General features: G+C 47.6%; 1 protein-coding gene across 1 annotated transcript in view; it reads right to left on the bottom strand.

Annotated features, from left to right (window-relative positions):
- Positions 1–7,453: 7,453 nt before the first annotated feature.
- Positions 7,454–17,827, bottom strand: part of E2F8 (E2F transcription factor 8) — a 32,328-nt gene continuing 21,954 nt past the window's right edge. The window contains exons 8-12 of the mRNA XM_089664798.1: positions 17,660–17,735; positions 14,834–15,200; positions 11,653–11,770; positions 10,515–10,825; positions 7,454–9,141 (exon numbers count right to left, since the gene is read on the bottom strand). Of these exons, the coding sequence (XP_089520924.1) occupies positions 8,974–9,141; positions 10,515–10,825; positions 11,653–11,770; positions 14,834–15,200; positions 17,660–17,735 (1,040 nt within the window). The 3' untranslated portion in view covers positions 7,454–8,973. The remainder of the gene's footprint in view (positions 9,142–10,514; positions 10,826–11,652; positions 11,771–14,833; positions 15,201–17,659; positions 17,736–17,827) is intronic.

The raw sequence follows: 17,827 nt of genomic DNA, 5'->3' as shown, positions 1-17,827 counted from the left end.
GTGGGAAGAATGTCCCTTACATTGGCGGTCAGTGGGAAGCTTGCCATATATATTGGTGGTCAGTGGGAAGAACGCCCCTTACATTGGGGGTCAGTGGGAAAAACGTCCCTTACATTGGTGATCAGTGGGAAGAATGTCCCGTACATTGGGGGTCAGTGGGAAGAATGCCCCTTACATTGGTGATCAGTGGGAAGAATGTCCCTTCCATTGGTGGTCAGTGGGAATACAGCACCTGTCCCACTCTGCTCCCAGACAGCCTCATATGTAAGGGGGCTTTTAATAAAAGTGGTATAGTAGAGATCAAATGTTCCAACAGCTATTAGGTAAGATGGACAGATCCTTTTTTTTTCCCGGAACCCTCTCTGGCCAGTCTGTTATCAGACATCAGTATCCGGAGATATATAGGTGGCTGTGATGCGGTGATGAAATATGACATCATGGAGCACATGACACGTGGGCCCTTATCACTGGCACAGTCATGTACATTCCTTTGTACGTGTCACTCTTCTGCTGGCTGCTATGGACTCTCCGAGGGCCCATGGAGAGGACAATTCTTACAAACACCCCAACTCCACTCTAGAAATATCAGATAAAATCCCCTCGATTGATGTCATCTTCATTCTTGCGACCATACTTTGCAATACAATATAAATGTTGGGGAATTTTTTTTTAAACCTTCAGCAAGGAATAGACAAGGACAGTATAATAGTTCTTGCACTCCCAGTATGTCCTCAGTCTTCTGGGTTGAGTAGTTCTGGGTGCAATTCAACCCAAAAGACCAGGACATCTAGTGGGACATAGGAGGTACTGCTCTGGATTGAAGTAGGGCTCTCCAAACTTTCTGGACAGAGGACCAGTTTACTGTCCTACAGACATTGGGGGGGAGGAGGGGAGGGGGGTTCAGACGGTGGCAAGTAGGAGAAGAAAATGTTCCAGCATCAGTGGTACATAAACAATGTCTCAGGCTTGGTGGTTAGTGGGATTAAAAAAATTAAAAATTACATTAGCACCTGTGGTCACTAAGGGGAAAAATAATGCCCCATCCTTGGTATCAGTGGGAGGAATTATGCCCTATCGTTGAGATCAGAAGGAAGTGCCCTAGCACCAGTGTCAGTGGGAGGGATAGTGCCCCATCATTGGTATCAGTGGGGGGAATAGTGTCCCATCATTGGTATCAGTGCCCCATCGGTGTCAGTGGGAGGAATAGTGCCCCATCATTGGTATCGGTGGGAATAGTGCCCCATCGTTGGTATCAGTGGGAGGAATACTGCCCCATCATTGGGAGAAATAGTGCCCCATCATTGGTATCAGTGGGAGGAATAGCGCCCCGTCATTGGTATCAGTAGGAGGAATAGCACCCCATCATTGGTATCAGTGGGAGGAATAGCGCCCCATCATTGGTGTCAGTGGGAGGAACAGTGCCCCATCATTGGTGTCAGTGGGAGGAACAGTGCCCCATCATTGGTGTCAGTGGGAGGAACAGTGCCCCATCATTGGTGTCAGTGGGAGGAATAGCATTCCATCATTGATATCAGTGGGAGGAACAGTGCCCCATCATTGGTGTCAGTGGGAGGAACAGTGTCCCATCATTGTTATCAGTGGGAGAAACAGTGCCCAATCATTGGTGTCAGTGGGAGGAATAGTGTCCCATCATTGGTGTCAGTGGGAGGAATAGTGTCCCATCATTGGTGTCAGTGACAGGAATTATGCCCCACTGTTAGTTGTCAATAGGACGAATAGAGCAGTATGCAGAATAGTGCTCCAAGAGCGGGATAAAGACAAGCAAAGGACATCATCCAGTTTGGAGACCACTGACAGTGTATTGTAGCATGATATATAGCATGAGTCCTCCCAAACCCCCCCTCTCTATCCTTCTCCTTCTTCGAGGCCCACTGCGTCCGACTATTCTCCCCAACCCCCCTGAAGATTGCTGTGATATACCGGCCTCCGGGATCCGTATCCCACTTCCTGGATGACTTCTCCTCCTGGCTACCCTTCTTCCTCTCTTCTGAGCTACCCACCATCATCCTTGGGGATTTCAACATCCCTGTCAACCTCGACAACCCGGACACAGCCCATCTCCTCCACTTAACCTCCTCCTTTGCACTTGCACAGTGCATACAATCCACCACCCACTCTGACGGTAATATCCTTCATCTTGTCTTCTCCAACCGCTGCGCTCCCCACAACCTCACTAACACCCCCTTCCTTCTCTCTGACCACAACCTGATTACCTTCTCTATCTCCTCATCCTCCAACGCCTACCCCTCCAAATGTCACACTACTACCAGCCGTAACCTCCACAACCTCAACCCTGCCTCCCTCCACTCTGCAGCTGATCAACTCCACGACAGCATCCTCCCCCTGTCCTGCCCCGACCTGGCTAGGACTGCCTATAACAACGCGCTGTCAACTGCCCTTGACTCACTAGCGCCTTTAACCACACGCAACATCAGACCCCGACCGCTCCAGCCCTGGCAGACTGATCACACCAAATCCCTCAAACGACACAGTCGTGCCCTGGAGTGACTATGGCGCAAAACCAAATCCCAACAAGCCTTCACCCGCTACAAATCTGCCTTCCACACCTACACCTCCTCCCTCCATGCAGCCAAACAAGCCTACTTCCTGACCCTCATCAAGACACTCTCCTCCAATCCTCGCCGACTCTTCTCCACCTCCAACCAGCACCTCACTCACTGCCCTTAAGATTGCCAATCACTTCAAAAACAAGATTGACACAATTCGCAAGGACATCGCCGCAACTCACACGCCCTCTCAACCCGTCCCCTCTCACCACAGCTACCCCCTCATCCCCCCTCTCCCTCGACATTACCCGCAGGGACTTCGTCGCTGCTCAAACTCCCTCCAACCCCCTTCCCCCTCACTCAGCCCTCTCCCACGGCCCCACCACTGCTCTGACCTCCACCCCACCCTACATTCCTCATACTGAAGCCCCCCCAACACTCCGCACCTTTGACCTTACTACCATCGAGGAAGTCTCCAAGATCCTCTCTGATGCCCGCCTCACCACCTGCCCCCTCGACCCTATCCCCTCACAACTCCTACGACCCCCCTCCATCCTACGCTCCCTCACCCACATCTTTAATCTCTCCCTCTCCTCCCGCACTTTCCCCTCCCCTCTGAAACATGCACACATCACCCCCATACTTAAAAAGCCCTCCCTGGACCCCAATGACCCGAACAACCTCAGACCCATCTCCCTGCTCCCATTTACATCTAAACTCCTCGAAAGCCTAGTCTACACCCGCCTAAGCTCTCACCTCAACGAGAACAACCTCCTCGATCCCCTAGTCTGACTTCCGTCCCCTACACTCCACCAAAACTGCCTTACTCAAACTCTCCAACGACCTGCTAACCGCCAAAACTAATGGCCACTATTCAGTGCTCCTACTCCTTGACCTCTCTGCGGCCTTCGACACAGTCAACCACCCCCTCCTCCTCAAAAAACTACACTCCCTCGGCCTCAGAGATTCTGCTCTCTCCTGGCTCTCATCCTACCTGTCAATGCTCTTTCAGCGTTACCTATAATGCTACCACCTCCCCATCACTCCCCCTCTTTGTTGGGGTCCCTCATGGCTCCGTCCTCAGGACCCTTCTCTTCTCCATCTACACCTCCTCCCTTGGCCAACTCATACACTCTCACGGCTTCAACTACCACCTCTATGCCGACGACACACAAATCTATCTCTCAACCCCCCACCTCACCACCTAAGTCTCTGCCCGAATCACACACCTACTGAGCGACAGACTGGATGTCGCTCCACTTCCTTAAACTAAACCTCTCCAAAACTGAGTTTTTTGTCTTCCCCCCAGCCCGGACCCCACCCCCCATTGACTTCTCCATCACATCCAACAAGGCCACCATCAAACCCGCCCCGCAGGCCAGAGTACTTGGTGTCACTCTGGACTCCAACCTATCCTTCCAGCCCCAAGTCCAATCTTTAACAAACTCATGCAGACTCCACCTCCGCAACATCGCCAAAATCCGCACGTTCCTAACCCCAGAAACTACTAAACAGCTCATCCACTCCCTCATCATATCACGACTCGACTACTGCAACTCCCTCCTCACTGGCCTGCCTCGCCGCTGGCTATCCCCGCTTCAGTCGATCCTGAATACGGCTGCCAGACTCATTCACCTTTCCAACCGCTCCGTCTCCGCCACCCCCCTCTGCCAATCCCTCCACTGGCTTCCAATTGCACAACGGATCAAATTCAAACTCCGAACACTGACGTACAAAGCTGTCCACCATACTGCCCCGAACTACATCACTGACCTAATATCCAAGTACCGCCCAACACGCACACTCCGCTCCTCACAAGACCTCCTTCTCTCTAGTTCCCTGGTCTCCTCCTCCCATGCCCGCCTCCAGGACTTCTCCAGGGTGTCACCCATCCTCTGGAACTCCCTGCCCCAACCCATCAGATTATCACCTACTCTCCTCTCCTTTAGGCGCACCCTGAAAACCCATCTCTTCAGGGAAGCCTACCCCACCCCCTGCTAACTTGTCGACCTCCTCCACTCTTCCTACCACTCCATCCCCCACAGCTATCTCCTCCTGTGCCACCATCCCCTCCCTCCTAGATTGTAAGCTCCAAGGAGCAGGGCCCTCGATCCCCTCGTGTATCACATTGTATTGGTATTGTTCTGTCACATGTTCTGTCCCCCTTTGTAATGTACAGCGCTGAGCGAACTATTGGCACTTTATAAATACTGTATAATAATAATAATAATGATATGGCCAATGCCATCCAGATTTTTGGGGCTAACCATTCAGGGTCTCGAGGTCCAAAATGGAATGAATTGCCCCCCTTTGGGTCAGTAAACAGGTTGTCAACCCCCTGCAACCTTAACCTAGCAGGATCCAGGGCTATGGTGGACCCATTGGTGTAGAAGTCCTGAGAATGCCTGATGAAGGATCAGCAAGTCACTGATGGGATACATGAATGGAGCTCAATGCCATAAATAGCATCTATTCCAAAGTGGAGAATTTCTGAAAAAACAAAAACCATGCTTTCCAAAACAATTTACCCAAGCTACTGATTGGTCAACACATCAGGATTTCATAATTCTTAAGGGGGTGGGGGAAGCAATGTGACCAATGCCCTACCAATCCAAAGTAACCACTGTACCCCACTGAACAGGAAAGGAATAAAAACAGAAAAGATGAAAATAGACAAAATTTTATTTTGGACAAAAATATTTCCAATTAATTCCAATTTTTATATAAATAACGATTTTTCTTGCCATAATTTCATTTTAGTTTGATACAGGCTGTACACACAAAAAAAAAAAAAAAAAGAAATTCTTTACACAAACAAGAATTAAACCCACCCCCAGCATGGCACCCATATTTATCACAGTATGTTCAATGTGCAAATTCCTAATACACCGTGCAGATAGGATTGGACATTACAATTCGTGTGCGCAATAACAATGTGTATTTCTTATGAAAACAAAAAGGGACGCCTTAGATAAATACATAGATTTGTTCTACTAATGCTTTAGAAAAGGTTCTGGATATATGAGGAAAAACAAAAAAAACAAAAAACAAAAAAAAAAACTATAGTGCATTTCGATATCAACTAAAATAATAAATGAAACCTTTACTAAAATGAAGGTTTGGCGAGTTTTTCACATTTTTTGCAAGCCAGCTGGATCATCAACATTTTGATGATGGTCATTAATACCTGCAGATTCTCCCTCTAGTGGATGCCTGTAGATCAGGCAGCACAGTCAGCATCACTGCCGAGATAAGATCAGTTAGCAGCACGGTGTGTTATTAATTAGTCTGTGCCGAACAACTTGCGCTAAGAGCGACAGTAAAGCAACGCTCATCATCTGGCACTATTTAGTGGGAAGCAAATATGGTCATCCTTTTATATTTACAAACTATAAACAGAGATGAGGCTTATGAACCATTAAAAAAAAAACACATTGATTGGATAATTTACATTAAGTATATCCTTTAAAAAAAAAAAAAATTAAAAAAAAAAAAAAAGCAAAAACAAAAAAAACCTACGGGTTCCCTTTAAGAACACTGAATTAAAATAATACTAATAATCTTGGGTTTGGGGGTATATAAAATTAGAGGATACTTCCTACCCATATTAAAAGTAGCCTTAAATATTTAAATGGCAGCTGGAGGTGGTGGAAATGACCATCAGTCCCAGCAAGCCCATGCACACTTGTATCTTCCAAGCTATGGCTATGTAGTGGGGAAACTGGCTGTGCGCTATATTTTTGGGGGGCCAAAAAAAAAAAAAATTAATAAAATCAAGGCCAATCTTTAGAGGTCATCATTTTGCATTCTTTTTGGCTGGAGTTATCTTCTGCCGAAAGAAAATCTGCTGATCTGATTTATATTATATATTTATTTTGGGGTACTTTGTTTTTTAATCTTTTGATTTTCAAGTACCACGTCAACGTGGAGGAGGTCCTAGGTCGAGGAGCTTTAGAACCGCTCCAAGATTTGTCAGGGATTTCTTCCATTTATAGTCTCAGCTGATCAGAATATATATACTGATTTTCATATCCACAGATTTTTGTTACTTTTCTAAATTTTTGATTTCCAAGTCCCACATCAACATGGTGGTGGAGGCCCTAGGTCCAGGACCATCAGATCCACTCCAAGATTGTCCAGGGTTATCTTTTATTTATAGTCTCAGCTGATATAAATATATTAGAATGCAGATACTTTACTGATCTTAACATCGACATGCTTTTTGGTTACTTTTGTAAAGTATCTGCATTCTAATATATTTATATCAGCTGAGACTATAAATAAAAGATAACCCTGGACAATCTTGGAGTGGTTCTGATGGTCCTGGACCTAGGGCCTCCACCACCATGTTGACGTGGGACTTGGAGATCAAAAGATTACAAAAAAGTAACCAAAACGCATGTCGATGTTAAGATCAGTAATCTTTTGATCTCCAAGTCCCATGTCAACATGGTGGTGGAGGCCCTAGGTCCAGGACCATTGGAAGTTAACCCTGACCAATCAAGGAACAATTCTAAAGTTCCTGGACCTTGGGCTTCCACCACCATGTTGATGTGGGACTTGGAGATCCGAAGATTAGAAAAGTAACCAAAAAGCATGGGGATGATAAAAATCAGTATATATACAGTAAATGTTATATTCAGATCAGCTGAAATAAATAGAATTTACTGTATATATACTGATTTTATCATCACCATGCTTTTTGGTTACTTTTCTAATCTTCGGATCTCTAAATCCCACATCAACATGGTGGTGGAGGCCCTAGGTCCAGGACTGTTAGAATTGTTCCCTGATTGGTCAGGGTTAGCTTCCATTTACAGTCTCAGTATATCTACAGTAAATGTTATATTCAGATCAGCTGAGGCTGTAAATGGAAGCTAACCCTGACCAACCATGGAACAATTCTATTTACAGTCTCAGCTGATCTGAATATAACATTTACTGTATATATACTGATTTTATCATCAGCATGCTTTTTGGCTACTTTTCTAATCTTCGGATCTCCAAATCCCACATCAGCATGGTGGTGGAGGCCCTAGGTCCAGGACCGTTAGAAGCTAAACCTGACCATTCATGGAACAATTCTATTTACAGTCTCAGCTGATCTGAATATAACATTTACTGTATATATACGGTATTTATCATCACCATGCTTTTTGGCTACTTTTCTAATCTTCGGATCTCCAAGCCTCACATCAACATGGTATTCAAGGACTTGGAATCAGGGCTTTTGAAGCAGCAAATCTTTACACCCAGATAACTTCTCTTTTTCATCTAAACCATCTTCCAGCCAAGCCTTTGGCAGGAGCTCTTTTATAAAAATATAATAAAAATGTGATCTCTTTCCAAAACTGGCGAATGGAAATAAGGAGAGGGACATGTATAAAATGCATTACTCTATTGCCAAGTCATGCTTTTCCAGCAACCACGGTCATAAAATGCATATCAGCCGCAGAAGTTTAGAAGGGCTCTTCAAACTTTTCACCATAAGCATCAGAAGAAGACTTTTTACATTTCTGACTCCGCCTCTCTCAAATTTTTACCCCAGTGGAACCCTTTATTTATTTCCAAGTTTCAAAGAACCCCTGCTATAACCAATTTAATTTGGGGGAGTGAATGGGAGAATCAGTTGGGAGAACGTCCCTCAACCCCTTACAGACATCTCTCAAGATCTCCAGTGTCTTGCTGCTGGAAAGTTGCAAAGTGGTGTAGACTCTGGAATCACGGAGGTGCCACCAAATGTGAGTCCAATCGCCATCAGCTCAAGGAACCTCCTACCAACCTCTAGAGCAGGAGTAGGCACTATGGCTCTCCAAATGTTGTAGGACTAAAAATCCCATTGAGCCTCCGCATGCTTGTGGCCGTCAAAGCCTTGCTAGGCCTCATGGAATATGCTGTTCAGCAACAGCTGCTTGTGGCCGTCAAAGCCTTGCTAGGCCTCATGGAATTTGCTGTTCAGCAACAGCTGGAGGGCTGAAGTTTGCCTAGCCCTACTCTAGAGGAACCCTGGTTGAACCAAAATGGGTAAGTCAAAGCTGCATCCATGCCCACCCAGTCATTTCCCCTTTTAAATCATAGGCAGGCATTAAAAAGTTAAAGGAGTGAAGAAAAGAACTATAAAAAAAAATTAAAAGTGGCACAAAAATGAAGTAAAATAGTGTATGTGAATGGAAATGGTGCGGGTTTTGCTGCCAATTGTGATTCTACTTCAAGTCAAGAAATAAGTCGAAGTTCCCTAGACTGGGCTAAGAGGACCTGTAAGGCTGTAATGGAACCAAGAGCCAGCTTAGCTAAACGGCCAATGGCAGAGGCCCCCAAAAATTGTCCGGATTTTTTTTTCCCTCAAGATATTCCTGAGCATTTCACATGACTTTTGGATCTGAGCATCCTTCAGATTTAGGCCATGAGCCCTAAAACAGTAAAAAAACAAGGGACAGGTCTTAGGTTAATCATCTCCACCCACATCAAGTTTTCTTTGCGATACATAAACAGGTCCCTGAGATCCTCCGTTGGGAGTAGAGGACGCGATCGGTGAAGAGGTCACACCCCCTGGTGTGCGGAAAAAGTTGTCCTTCAGTGGTTGAGATCCGTTAGGAGTGAGGGGAACCCCCGCCTGTGGAAAGACAAGAAAATACATTTAAAGATGGCGTTTGATCTGCTGCTTTTTTTTTTTTTTGCCTTCCCTGGTTCCTTTCTCTCCACTCAAAGATGCTATTTATAATGATTAAATTAAAATTTTCTGTTTCCTTATTTTAGGCCCAGGGACATCATCACTGGGTCTCTGTGCTTCTCTATGCACCCCGCGCATTCACTGCATCCGCTCTGCCCGGACCCCGCGCATTCACTGCATCCGCTCTGCCCGGACCCCGCGCTCTCACTGCATCCGCTCTGCCCGCATTCACTGTATCCGCTCTCACTGCATCCGCTCTGCCCGGACCCCGCGCATTCACTGCATCCGCTCTGCCCGGACCCCGCGCATTCACTGCATCCGCTCTGCCCGGACCCCGCGCATTCACTGCATCCGCTCTGCCCGCATTCACTGTATCCGCTCTCACTACATCGGGTCTCCCCGGACCCCGCATTCACTGTATCCGCTCTCCCCGGAGCCGGCATTCACTACATCCGCTCTCCCCGGAGCCGGCATTCACTACATCCGCTCTCCCCGGAGCCGGCATTCACTACATCCGCTCTCCCCGGAGCCGGCATTCACTACATCCGCTCTCCCCGGAGCCGGCATTCACTACATCCGCTCTCCCCGGAGCCGGCATTCACTACATCCGCTCTCCCCGGAGCCGGCATTCACTACATCCGCTCTCCCCGGAGCCGGCATTCACTACATCCGCTCTCCCCGGAGCCGGCATTCACTACATTCGCTCACCCCGGAGCCGGCATTCACTACATTCGCTCACCCCTGACCCGGCATTCACTATATCCACTGTCCCATAGTACACAGAATATGGAAATGCAATTATTTTCTGCTAAATCCCTTTTCTCATTAGCAGTATATAGCAGTCTTGTGACTTCAATCAGTGTCCAGCCGAGCCCTGATTAAAGCTTGTAGGAGGAGTTTTCATTTTGCTCTAGGAGGAAGCAGAACCCCTGACCTTTGTCTGGACAGAGCTGATTGGCCCTGTTCTGATCACATGCACTCTCCCAAGAAAACAAAAAACAAAACTCTAGCAGTGCACACCAAAACTGAGCATGTGCAGAGTGACTACACACAATATGTCTTATTAAGAGGGCGACACTGGAAGAAGTGGAGGATCAGAGAAGACAGGATCAAACAGCCTATTTACACAATGCAGAGGATTAACCCCTTGAGTCCCACAGTGAGTATAACAAGCATGCTTTACTGCATCTACAGACTGATTGTACCGTTGGGGGTTTAGTGACACTTTAATTCTAGCGAGTCTGCATCACATATTTAATTTTTTTTCTCCAGAGTTCTAAGGTTAGTACTTTGCACTATAGGTTTACAGGACATACCTGCGGTACAGCGAAGAGAGTGAAGGGCTGTCCATGGTACGGGACGGGGGAAAGGTGTTTAAAGTTTAACATTTGGGCCGCCTGCAGCTCCTCCGGGTGTTTCCTGTTTCGTGGCGAGATGGTGACGGGCTGCGAACTACCACAAGGAGGCGATATCAGGTCCTTGTTGTGTAGGGTGAAGTTCAGCACTCCTGGACTGGGACACGGGCAAGAAGAAGAGGATGAAGCAGTCACGGGGGGCGCAGCCTGGCCCAGAACAGGCAGAGGAGCCACCGAGCCGGGTGACAACATGAACTTCAGCGGGATGAGTCCTAGAAAGGTAAAAACATAGAAATGAAAATGGTACAATCTATATTAAAATGTCTCTACCAGACGCCCCTCGCACTGGCGGGTCAGCGGCAAGGGCGCCCCTCGCACTGGGGGGGGGGGGGGGGGGGCCAGCGGGAAGGACGCCCCTCGCACTGGCGGGGGCCAGCGGGAAGGAGGATTTCTAATTAATTGGAAGTCTAATGAAAGGCTAATTTTCGGAATTGTTGGAATTCAAATCGGTTGAAAATTCATGCAAAGCCATACAAAGCAGCGTGCAGGAGCTGACGGGAGAGATCTGTGTTGTTTACATGCAGTTCTCTCCCTTTGTCGGTAATGCTTGTCGATCACCGGGTGCCGGTGATTGACAGCCAAGGCCGCAAACAGCAGCACGGGTAGGGCGCGCGCCCTACCTGGAAATGCAAAATCACATATTTTATGTGATTTTGCACACCTGTGCTGCCCTGTAGCAGTATCACTGCTATAGAGCGGATGGGAAGCGTTTAACCAATTTTGTTGTTAAAAACCTGACTTTTTCCAACTGATTAAACAAAAACAAAAAAACAAAAAACGGTTTATCGGATCCAAATACACATCAGTCTGGATGAGGATCTGACCAGGAGGTGACTACCACTAAAGTCTATGGGCACAAGTCAGATAGAAGAAGTCGCCTTGAAGTAGTACAGGAACCTTTTCTAAAAGAATTTCACGTCATGAAACTTGTGGTCTCACAATTCGGATCCCAAGTCGCGGCAGCGTGAACCGAGCCCTAAAGTGCAAAATACCCGAAGATCAACTTACAGTTACCAGTGGCAGCTTATGGATTTCCTACCTGCGACAGGAGAAGTGAATATCTTCTGATCTGTACAGGAAGCGGTGTGATCATTCCCAGACTCATTGCCAATCGGTGCCAATTGCAAGGGGATCAGATACCCGGAAGGAATCAATCTCTGTAGAAACAAAAAAAAAAAAAAGTTATCACAGGTTAAGTATGAATCCTCAGCAGAAATCCTTTCATGCACCTGCCCCAAATATATAACGAATGGACATGTGTAGTCGTGCACTGAAATGAAAATGCATGTGGCCAAAAACCGAACCGAAATGTATGTGGGGTGGGGAGGCTCCAATTTCTTTTGTATTTTTTTTTTCTACTTTCATATATATTTACATTTTTTTTTTAACTTATGATTTTATTGCTATCACATAGGAGACCAATAGTCCCCTATGTGATAGCATATGAGTGACAGGTCCTCTTTGTAGGGGGGAGGGGGTTGGGAACAGTGTGTGCAAGGAGGGGGCAGGAGAGGAGCAGTGTATACAGTGAGGTAGCAGTGTATACAAAGAGGCTCCCTCATTGGCTGTCACTATAGGTCGGTGCCGGTTTAAAATGCAATTTCCGGCTTTCTTTTTCCTTCACTACAGAATTAGCTGTCACTTTGCCTGGAGCTAAAGGAAACTTTGTTTCTTTTATCTTGGAAAAGAAACTAAAAAAGGAAACTTTGGTTTTTTTTATGCCATCAGCTAATACTGGAATCTCCTACTCTTCCAACCAGTCCATCCCCCACAGTTACTACCTTTTGTACCACTAGCCCCTCCCTCCTAGATTGTAAGCTCCCAGGATCAGGGCCCTCCTTTCCCTCTTGTATTGAACTGTATTGTTGCTGTATTGTCTCCCGTTATATTGTAAAGCGCTGAGCAAACTGTTGGCGCTATATAAATCCTCTATAATCTCAGAAAAGAAACAGTTTCTTTTAGCTGGGGGGAAAGTGACAGCCAATTCTGCCGTTGCCCCCACCCTCTCACATCTGCAGTACACGTTCTCCTGTATCGGCTACATTTTTCCTATCGGTAAAAGGCCAATGGGGCTATTTTCGGCCAATATGTTTCGGTGGCTGAAGTTCCGGCGCATCCCTAGACATGTGTATATTCAAATCAATCGTTTTGCATGTACAAGCAATGGTCAATTGCGATGGAGTTTGCCCGTATCCAGACATGGACCTTGAGGCAGCATGCAGGTGGTGAAAATAGGTGAGGGTATGAGGATGGGTAGAGTGTCTCTGTCATTCATTGCAATAAAGTTCAGCAAGCGAGACTGAAGTCCTGTTGCAGGGAACTGGACTGTAACAAGGATGTAGGAGGCCTGAAGAGCTAGGCCCAAAATGTTCTGCGTCCAAGGACATGGAGGAAGGAAGGGTGGGGGAGGGGGGATTGAAAGGAGAGGAGGCGTGAGTGACCAGGGACATTTCTGCTTTTGACCAAAAATAATAAATGCACATTTTTTTGCAGGTAAAAATAATATGCATGTGTTACTTTTGGTTGCAGCAGCCTGTAAAGCATTCCACCAGCGATCAGCAGATGCCATGCGGGTCTCCGGCAGAGCTGTCAGTATATCTTCTTGCCCCTACGGGATGTACAGGAAAGCAGTTCTGACGGGACGAATCAATGAACTACCAAAAAGGCACTCCACAGCGCTGTGGTAGTTCATTGAGAACTACAAGCCGACAGCCGCTTAGGCTGTCAGGACTTGTAGTTCATTCATTCACAGGACTCTGTGACTGAATATCTCGGCCGTGTGGACGGAGCCCCGTTGTTTTTAAAAAGGTGTACGGGGTACTTCTCGCTGTACTTCTGTCACAAGGATGGGGGGCAGCGGCTGCTGCATTGGGAACCATTGACTGTTTCACAGATTTATTCATTTACACATTGGGTTTGATGCTCAGGGGGGTGTTTATTTAGGTTTTTTTTTTTTGCGTCACTAGGGGGCAGCGTAGCCTATTCTTGGGGAATTTTATTGGTGTGGGAACACATTTAGGATCTCGCAGCAGCTTATCATTGATCTGTGGCAGTGCATGAGTATTAGGCCCATGTACACAGAACACTTATGAACGATGGAAAACGTAGGTTAAAAAACATCTGTTTAGCCGGGTTTGCATACCGCGTTTAAGCACATTTGCGTTTAGAAGCATTTTTAAAGATGAGCACAGGAGAACCTCCCAAATGCCCAGAATGCACTGAAAAGTGGTAAATTATTAACCATTTCAGAGAAATACAGAGAGTAGAAGCAGAGACAGCAGTATGTGTTGAGATTAGCTTAGGTATGAGTTGCTCATTAACATATCTTTTGTTTCCAAGGGTGGGAGAGGTCTGAGGTGTGAATGGTCAGGAACATATCTTTTGTTTCCAAGGGTGGGAGAGGTCTGAGGTGTGAATGGTCAGGAACATATCTTTTGTTTCCAAGGGTGGGAGAGTTTTGAGGTGTGAATGGTCATGAACATATCTTTTGTTCCCAAGGGTGGGAGAGGTCTGAGGTGTGAATGGTCATGAACATATCTTTTGTTTCCAAGGGTGGGAGAGGTCTGAGCTGTGAATTGGTCATGAACATATCTTTTGTTTCCAAGGGTGGGAGAGGTCTGAGGTGTGAATGGTCATTAACATATATTTTGTTTCCAACAGTGGGAGAGATTTGAGGTGTGAATGGCCATGAACATCTCTTTTGTTTCCAAGGGTGGGAGAGGTCTGAGGTGTGAATGGTCATGAACATATCTTTTGTTTCCAAGGGTGGGAGAGGTCTGAGCTGTGAATTGGTCATGAACATATCTTTTGTTTCCAAGGGTGGGAGAGGTCTGAGGTGTGAATGGTCATGAACATCTCTTTTGTTTCCAAGGGTGGGAGAGGTCTGAGGTGTGAATTGGTCATTACAATGTGTGACAAGCTTGGTAGGAACATCCTGTGTTCAGTGTTTTGTCTATTTGAGTACCTTGAAAACGCTTTGCATGCATTTTTCATGATGAAAAAACGCTCTGGACAGCATTGGGAACTGGAAGAGTTAAAAAAAAACGTGCAAGCACTTATAAACACAATTTGCTGCGTTTAAAAGCATTTTGCATTTGAAACTCTGATAAAATCGACTGCTGAACGCAAGTTTTCGGCGGTCAAAAAAAACGACTGTAAAAGGAAGATGTGTACACGGACACATAGGAACACATACAAAATTAGACTGGCAAGTGACAAACCTCAGCCAGATCCTCCTGTCCTGAAACTTTCATCCTTTTGGAGGCGCCATTGTCATGCTCTGGGGGTTTCCTGCAACACTTGTCATGCGGAGAATCGCTCTCAGCTGGCCCACCGGGGACAAGTGTCTTCTCATCTTCCAATGAATTCTTCTCACCTTGGGCAGCCAGGACAGCGTGTCCCTGAATCCCGGGAGGGTGCTGCAGATAGACCGCGTAGGAGGTGGGGGAGCTGACGTGAGGCTGGACGAGAGGCAGAGCCTGGTAAATGAGAGGACTGACCGGCTGCAACGGTGCGTTCTGAGGCTTTACAACGGTCTTGGCGTTCCCTCTCGACATCTTCATTTTCATCTTCTTTACATCCCTGGAAGGAAAAACACCAAGATATCGAAAAATGAATATTGAGGGCCATTCCTACTCTCCCCTCCGCCCCACCCTTCTATCACTTACCCTGCAGAATCCAGACCCATCCCCCCCTTTCCTGGCTTTGATGAACTTTGAAAGGCCAGTGAAAATCTTGCAAACGCTCTCTCTAGCTGCTAAGGGCTCATTCATACTGAGGGGTAGTAAAACCCTACGGCTGAGCCGCACTTTTACTGACCCCCCCCCCACACACACACACACAAATCGCTACCCAAGAGATGAACACAGGACTGCGGCAGAAATTATACCCCCTGCTGCTTTTGGCAAGTGAATGGGGCCACCCTGCAGCTGTGGGCAATGCACATGATTGCAGAATGCTAGTGTAGGGTTCAAGCAGGGGGTGAGGAGGCGATACAAGGCCTCCTCACTACCTGTCAAATGCTCTCTAAAGAGCCAAAGCAAGAGCCAGTGAGCCCCAACAGGAAGGGATGACCTTGTTCCCTACTGTCATAAAGACACACATGGATAAAAAACACCCCAGGAAGATTGGGGGGGGGGGGGGGCGGCGCACAGTGGTATTTAAAGTGTTCCTAAACCCACAATCAGTACAATCAGTCTGTAGAGGCAGTAAAGCGTGCTGGTTATACTCACTGTGGAACCTAAGGGGTTAATCCTCTGCATTGTGTAAAAAAAGCGGTTTGATCCTGTCTCCTCTGATCCTCCCCTTCTACTGTCTCCAATCCATCTGCTGATAGTACAGAGCACTAGGAGGCACTCTGCACATGCTCAGTTTAGTGTGTAAGGCTAGAGTGTTTTTCTTGTCTTTGGGAGGGTGCATGTGATCAGCACAGGGCCAATCTGCGCTGTCCAGACAGAGGGCCGGGGGTCATGCAGCCTCACAGGACAATCAGGGGAGAATGAAAACTTATCCTACAAGCTCAAAAAAAAGTGCTCAGCTGGACACTGATAGAAGTCGCAAGACTGCTATATACTGCTGATGAAAAAAGGGATTTAGCAGTTTATATTTACTAAACTAATTACATTTCCATGTTGTGTGTACTGTGGGAAACATAATGAATGCGGGGTGGGGGGGAGAGCGGATCCAGTGAATGCGGGGTCCGGGGGGGGGGAGAGCGGATCCAGTGAATGCGGGGTCCGGGGGGGGGAGAGCGGATCCAGTGAATGCGGGGTCCGGGGGGGGGAGAGCGGATCCAGTGAATGCGGGGTCCGGGGGGGGAGAGCGGATCCAGTGAATGCGGGGTCCGGGGGGGGAGAGCGGATCCAGTGAATGCGGGGTCCGGGGGGGGAGAGCGGATCCAGTGAATGCGGGGTCCGGGGGGGGAGAGCGGATCCAGTGAATGCGGGGTCCGGGGGGGGAGAGCGGATCCAGTGAATGCGGGGTCCGGGGGGGGAGAGCGGATCCAGTGAATGCGGGGTCCGGGGGGGGAGAGCGGATCCAGTGAATGCGGGGTCCGGGGGGGGAGAGCGGATCCAGTGAATGCGGGGTCCGGGGGAGAGCGGATCCAGTGAATGCGGGGTCCGGGGGAGAGCGGATCCAGTGAATGCGGGGTCCGGGGGAGAGCGGATCCAGTGAATGCGGGGTCCGGGGGAGAGCGGATCCAGTGAATGCGGGGTCCGGGGGAGAGCGGATCCAGTGAATGCGGGGTCCGGGGGAGAGCGGATATAGTGAATGCGGGGTCCGGGGAGACCGGATATAGTACATGCGGGGTCCGGGGAGACCGGATATAGTAAATGCCGGGTCCGGGGAGAGCAGATATAGTGAATGCAGGGTCCGGGGAGACCGGATATAGTGAATGCAGGGTCTGGGGAGAGCGGATATAGTGAATGCAGGGTCTGGGGAGAGCGGATATAGTGAATGCAGGGTCCGGGGAGAGCGGATATAGTGAATGCAGGGTCCGGGGAGAGCGGATATAGTGAATGCAGGGTCCGGGGAGAGCGGATATAGTGAATGCAGGGTCCGGGGAGAGCGGATATAGTGAATGCAGGGTCCGGGGAGAGCGGATATAGTGAATGCAGGGTCTGGGGTTGAGTAACACTAACCGAAATCTCATTGCCTATGAAAAGTGATATGCCGAGCGAATGCCTTCTGAGACAGACAAAGCAGCTGTCCCGGGGATTACATCCCAGTCTGCGGTAAGAGGACGGGATCAGTCTGTACCAGAAATGTCACGGCTGCATCCATGTTTAAATCCCTTTCAACTCCCCTGTCCAAAAGCGGCTATTCAATCTTATTAAATAAGTCAAGTTTCGGAGTGAACGCAGCAGTAACCACAGGAAGTACAACATTCATTTAACACAACAGTAAAATTGACACGACCTTTCGGGCGTTTGGTAGCCTAGCACAAATCACAATAAACAAACAAACTTGCATTTAATAACAAAAAAAAAACAAAAAAAAAACAAAAAAGAAAAAGAGAAAAACAAAAAACAAAAACACAAACTTACTTTGTCTGATCGAGCTGCTCCTTACAGATTGCTGCAAGTTGAGCCATCTTGCTGGGGACAGAGAGGTCACTGGAATCTGTTAGACAAAAAAAAAAAAAAAAAGTATTGTAGTGATAGTTGAAAATACATATTCAGGGATGATGAATTGGAACAGTGTAAGGCTACATC

The sequence above is a fragment of the Staurois parvus genome, unplaced genomic scaffold (genome assembly GCF_062004578.1).
Source record: "Staurois parvus isolate SC_StPar_1 unplaced genomic scaffold, SC_StPar_1.0 ptg002045l, whole genome shotgun sequence".
Lineage (NCBI taxonomy): Eukaryota > Metazoa > Chordata > Amphibia > Anura > Ranidae > Staurois > Staurois parvus.
Note: the sequence above shows the minus strand (reverse complement) of the source record. Positions and strands in the feature narration are given on the sequence as shown.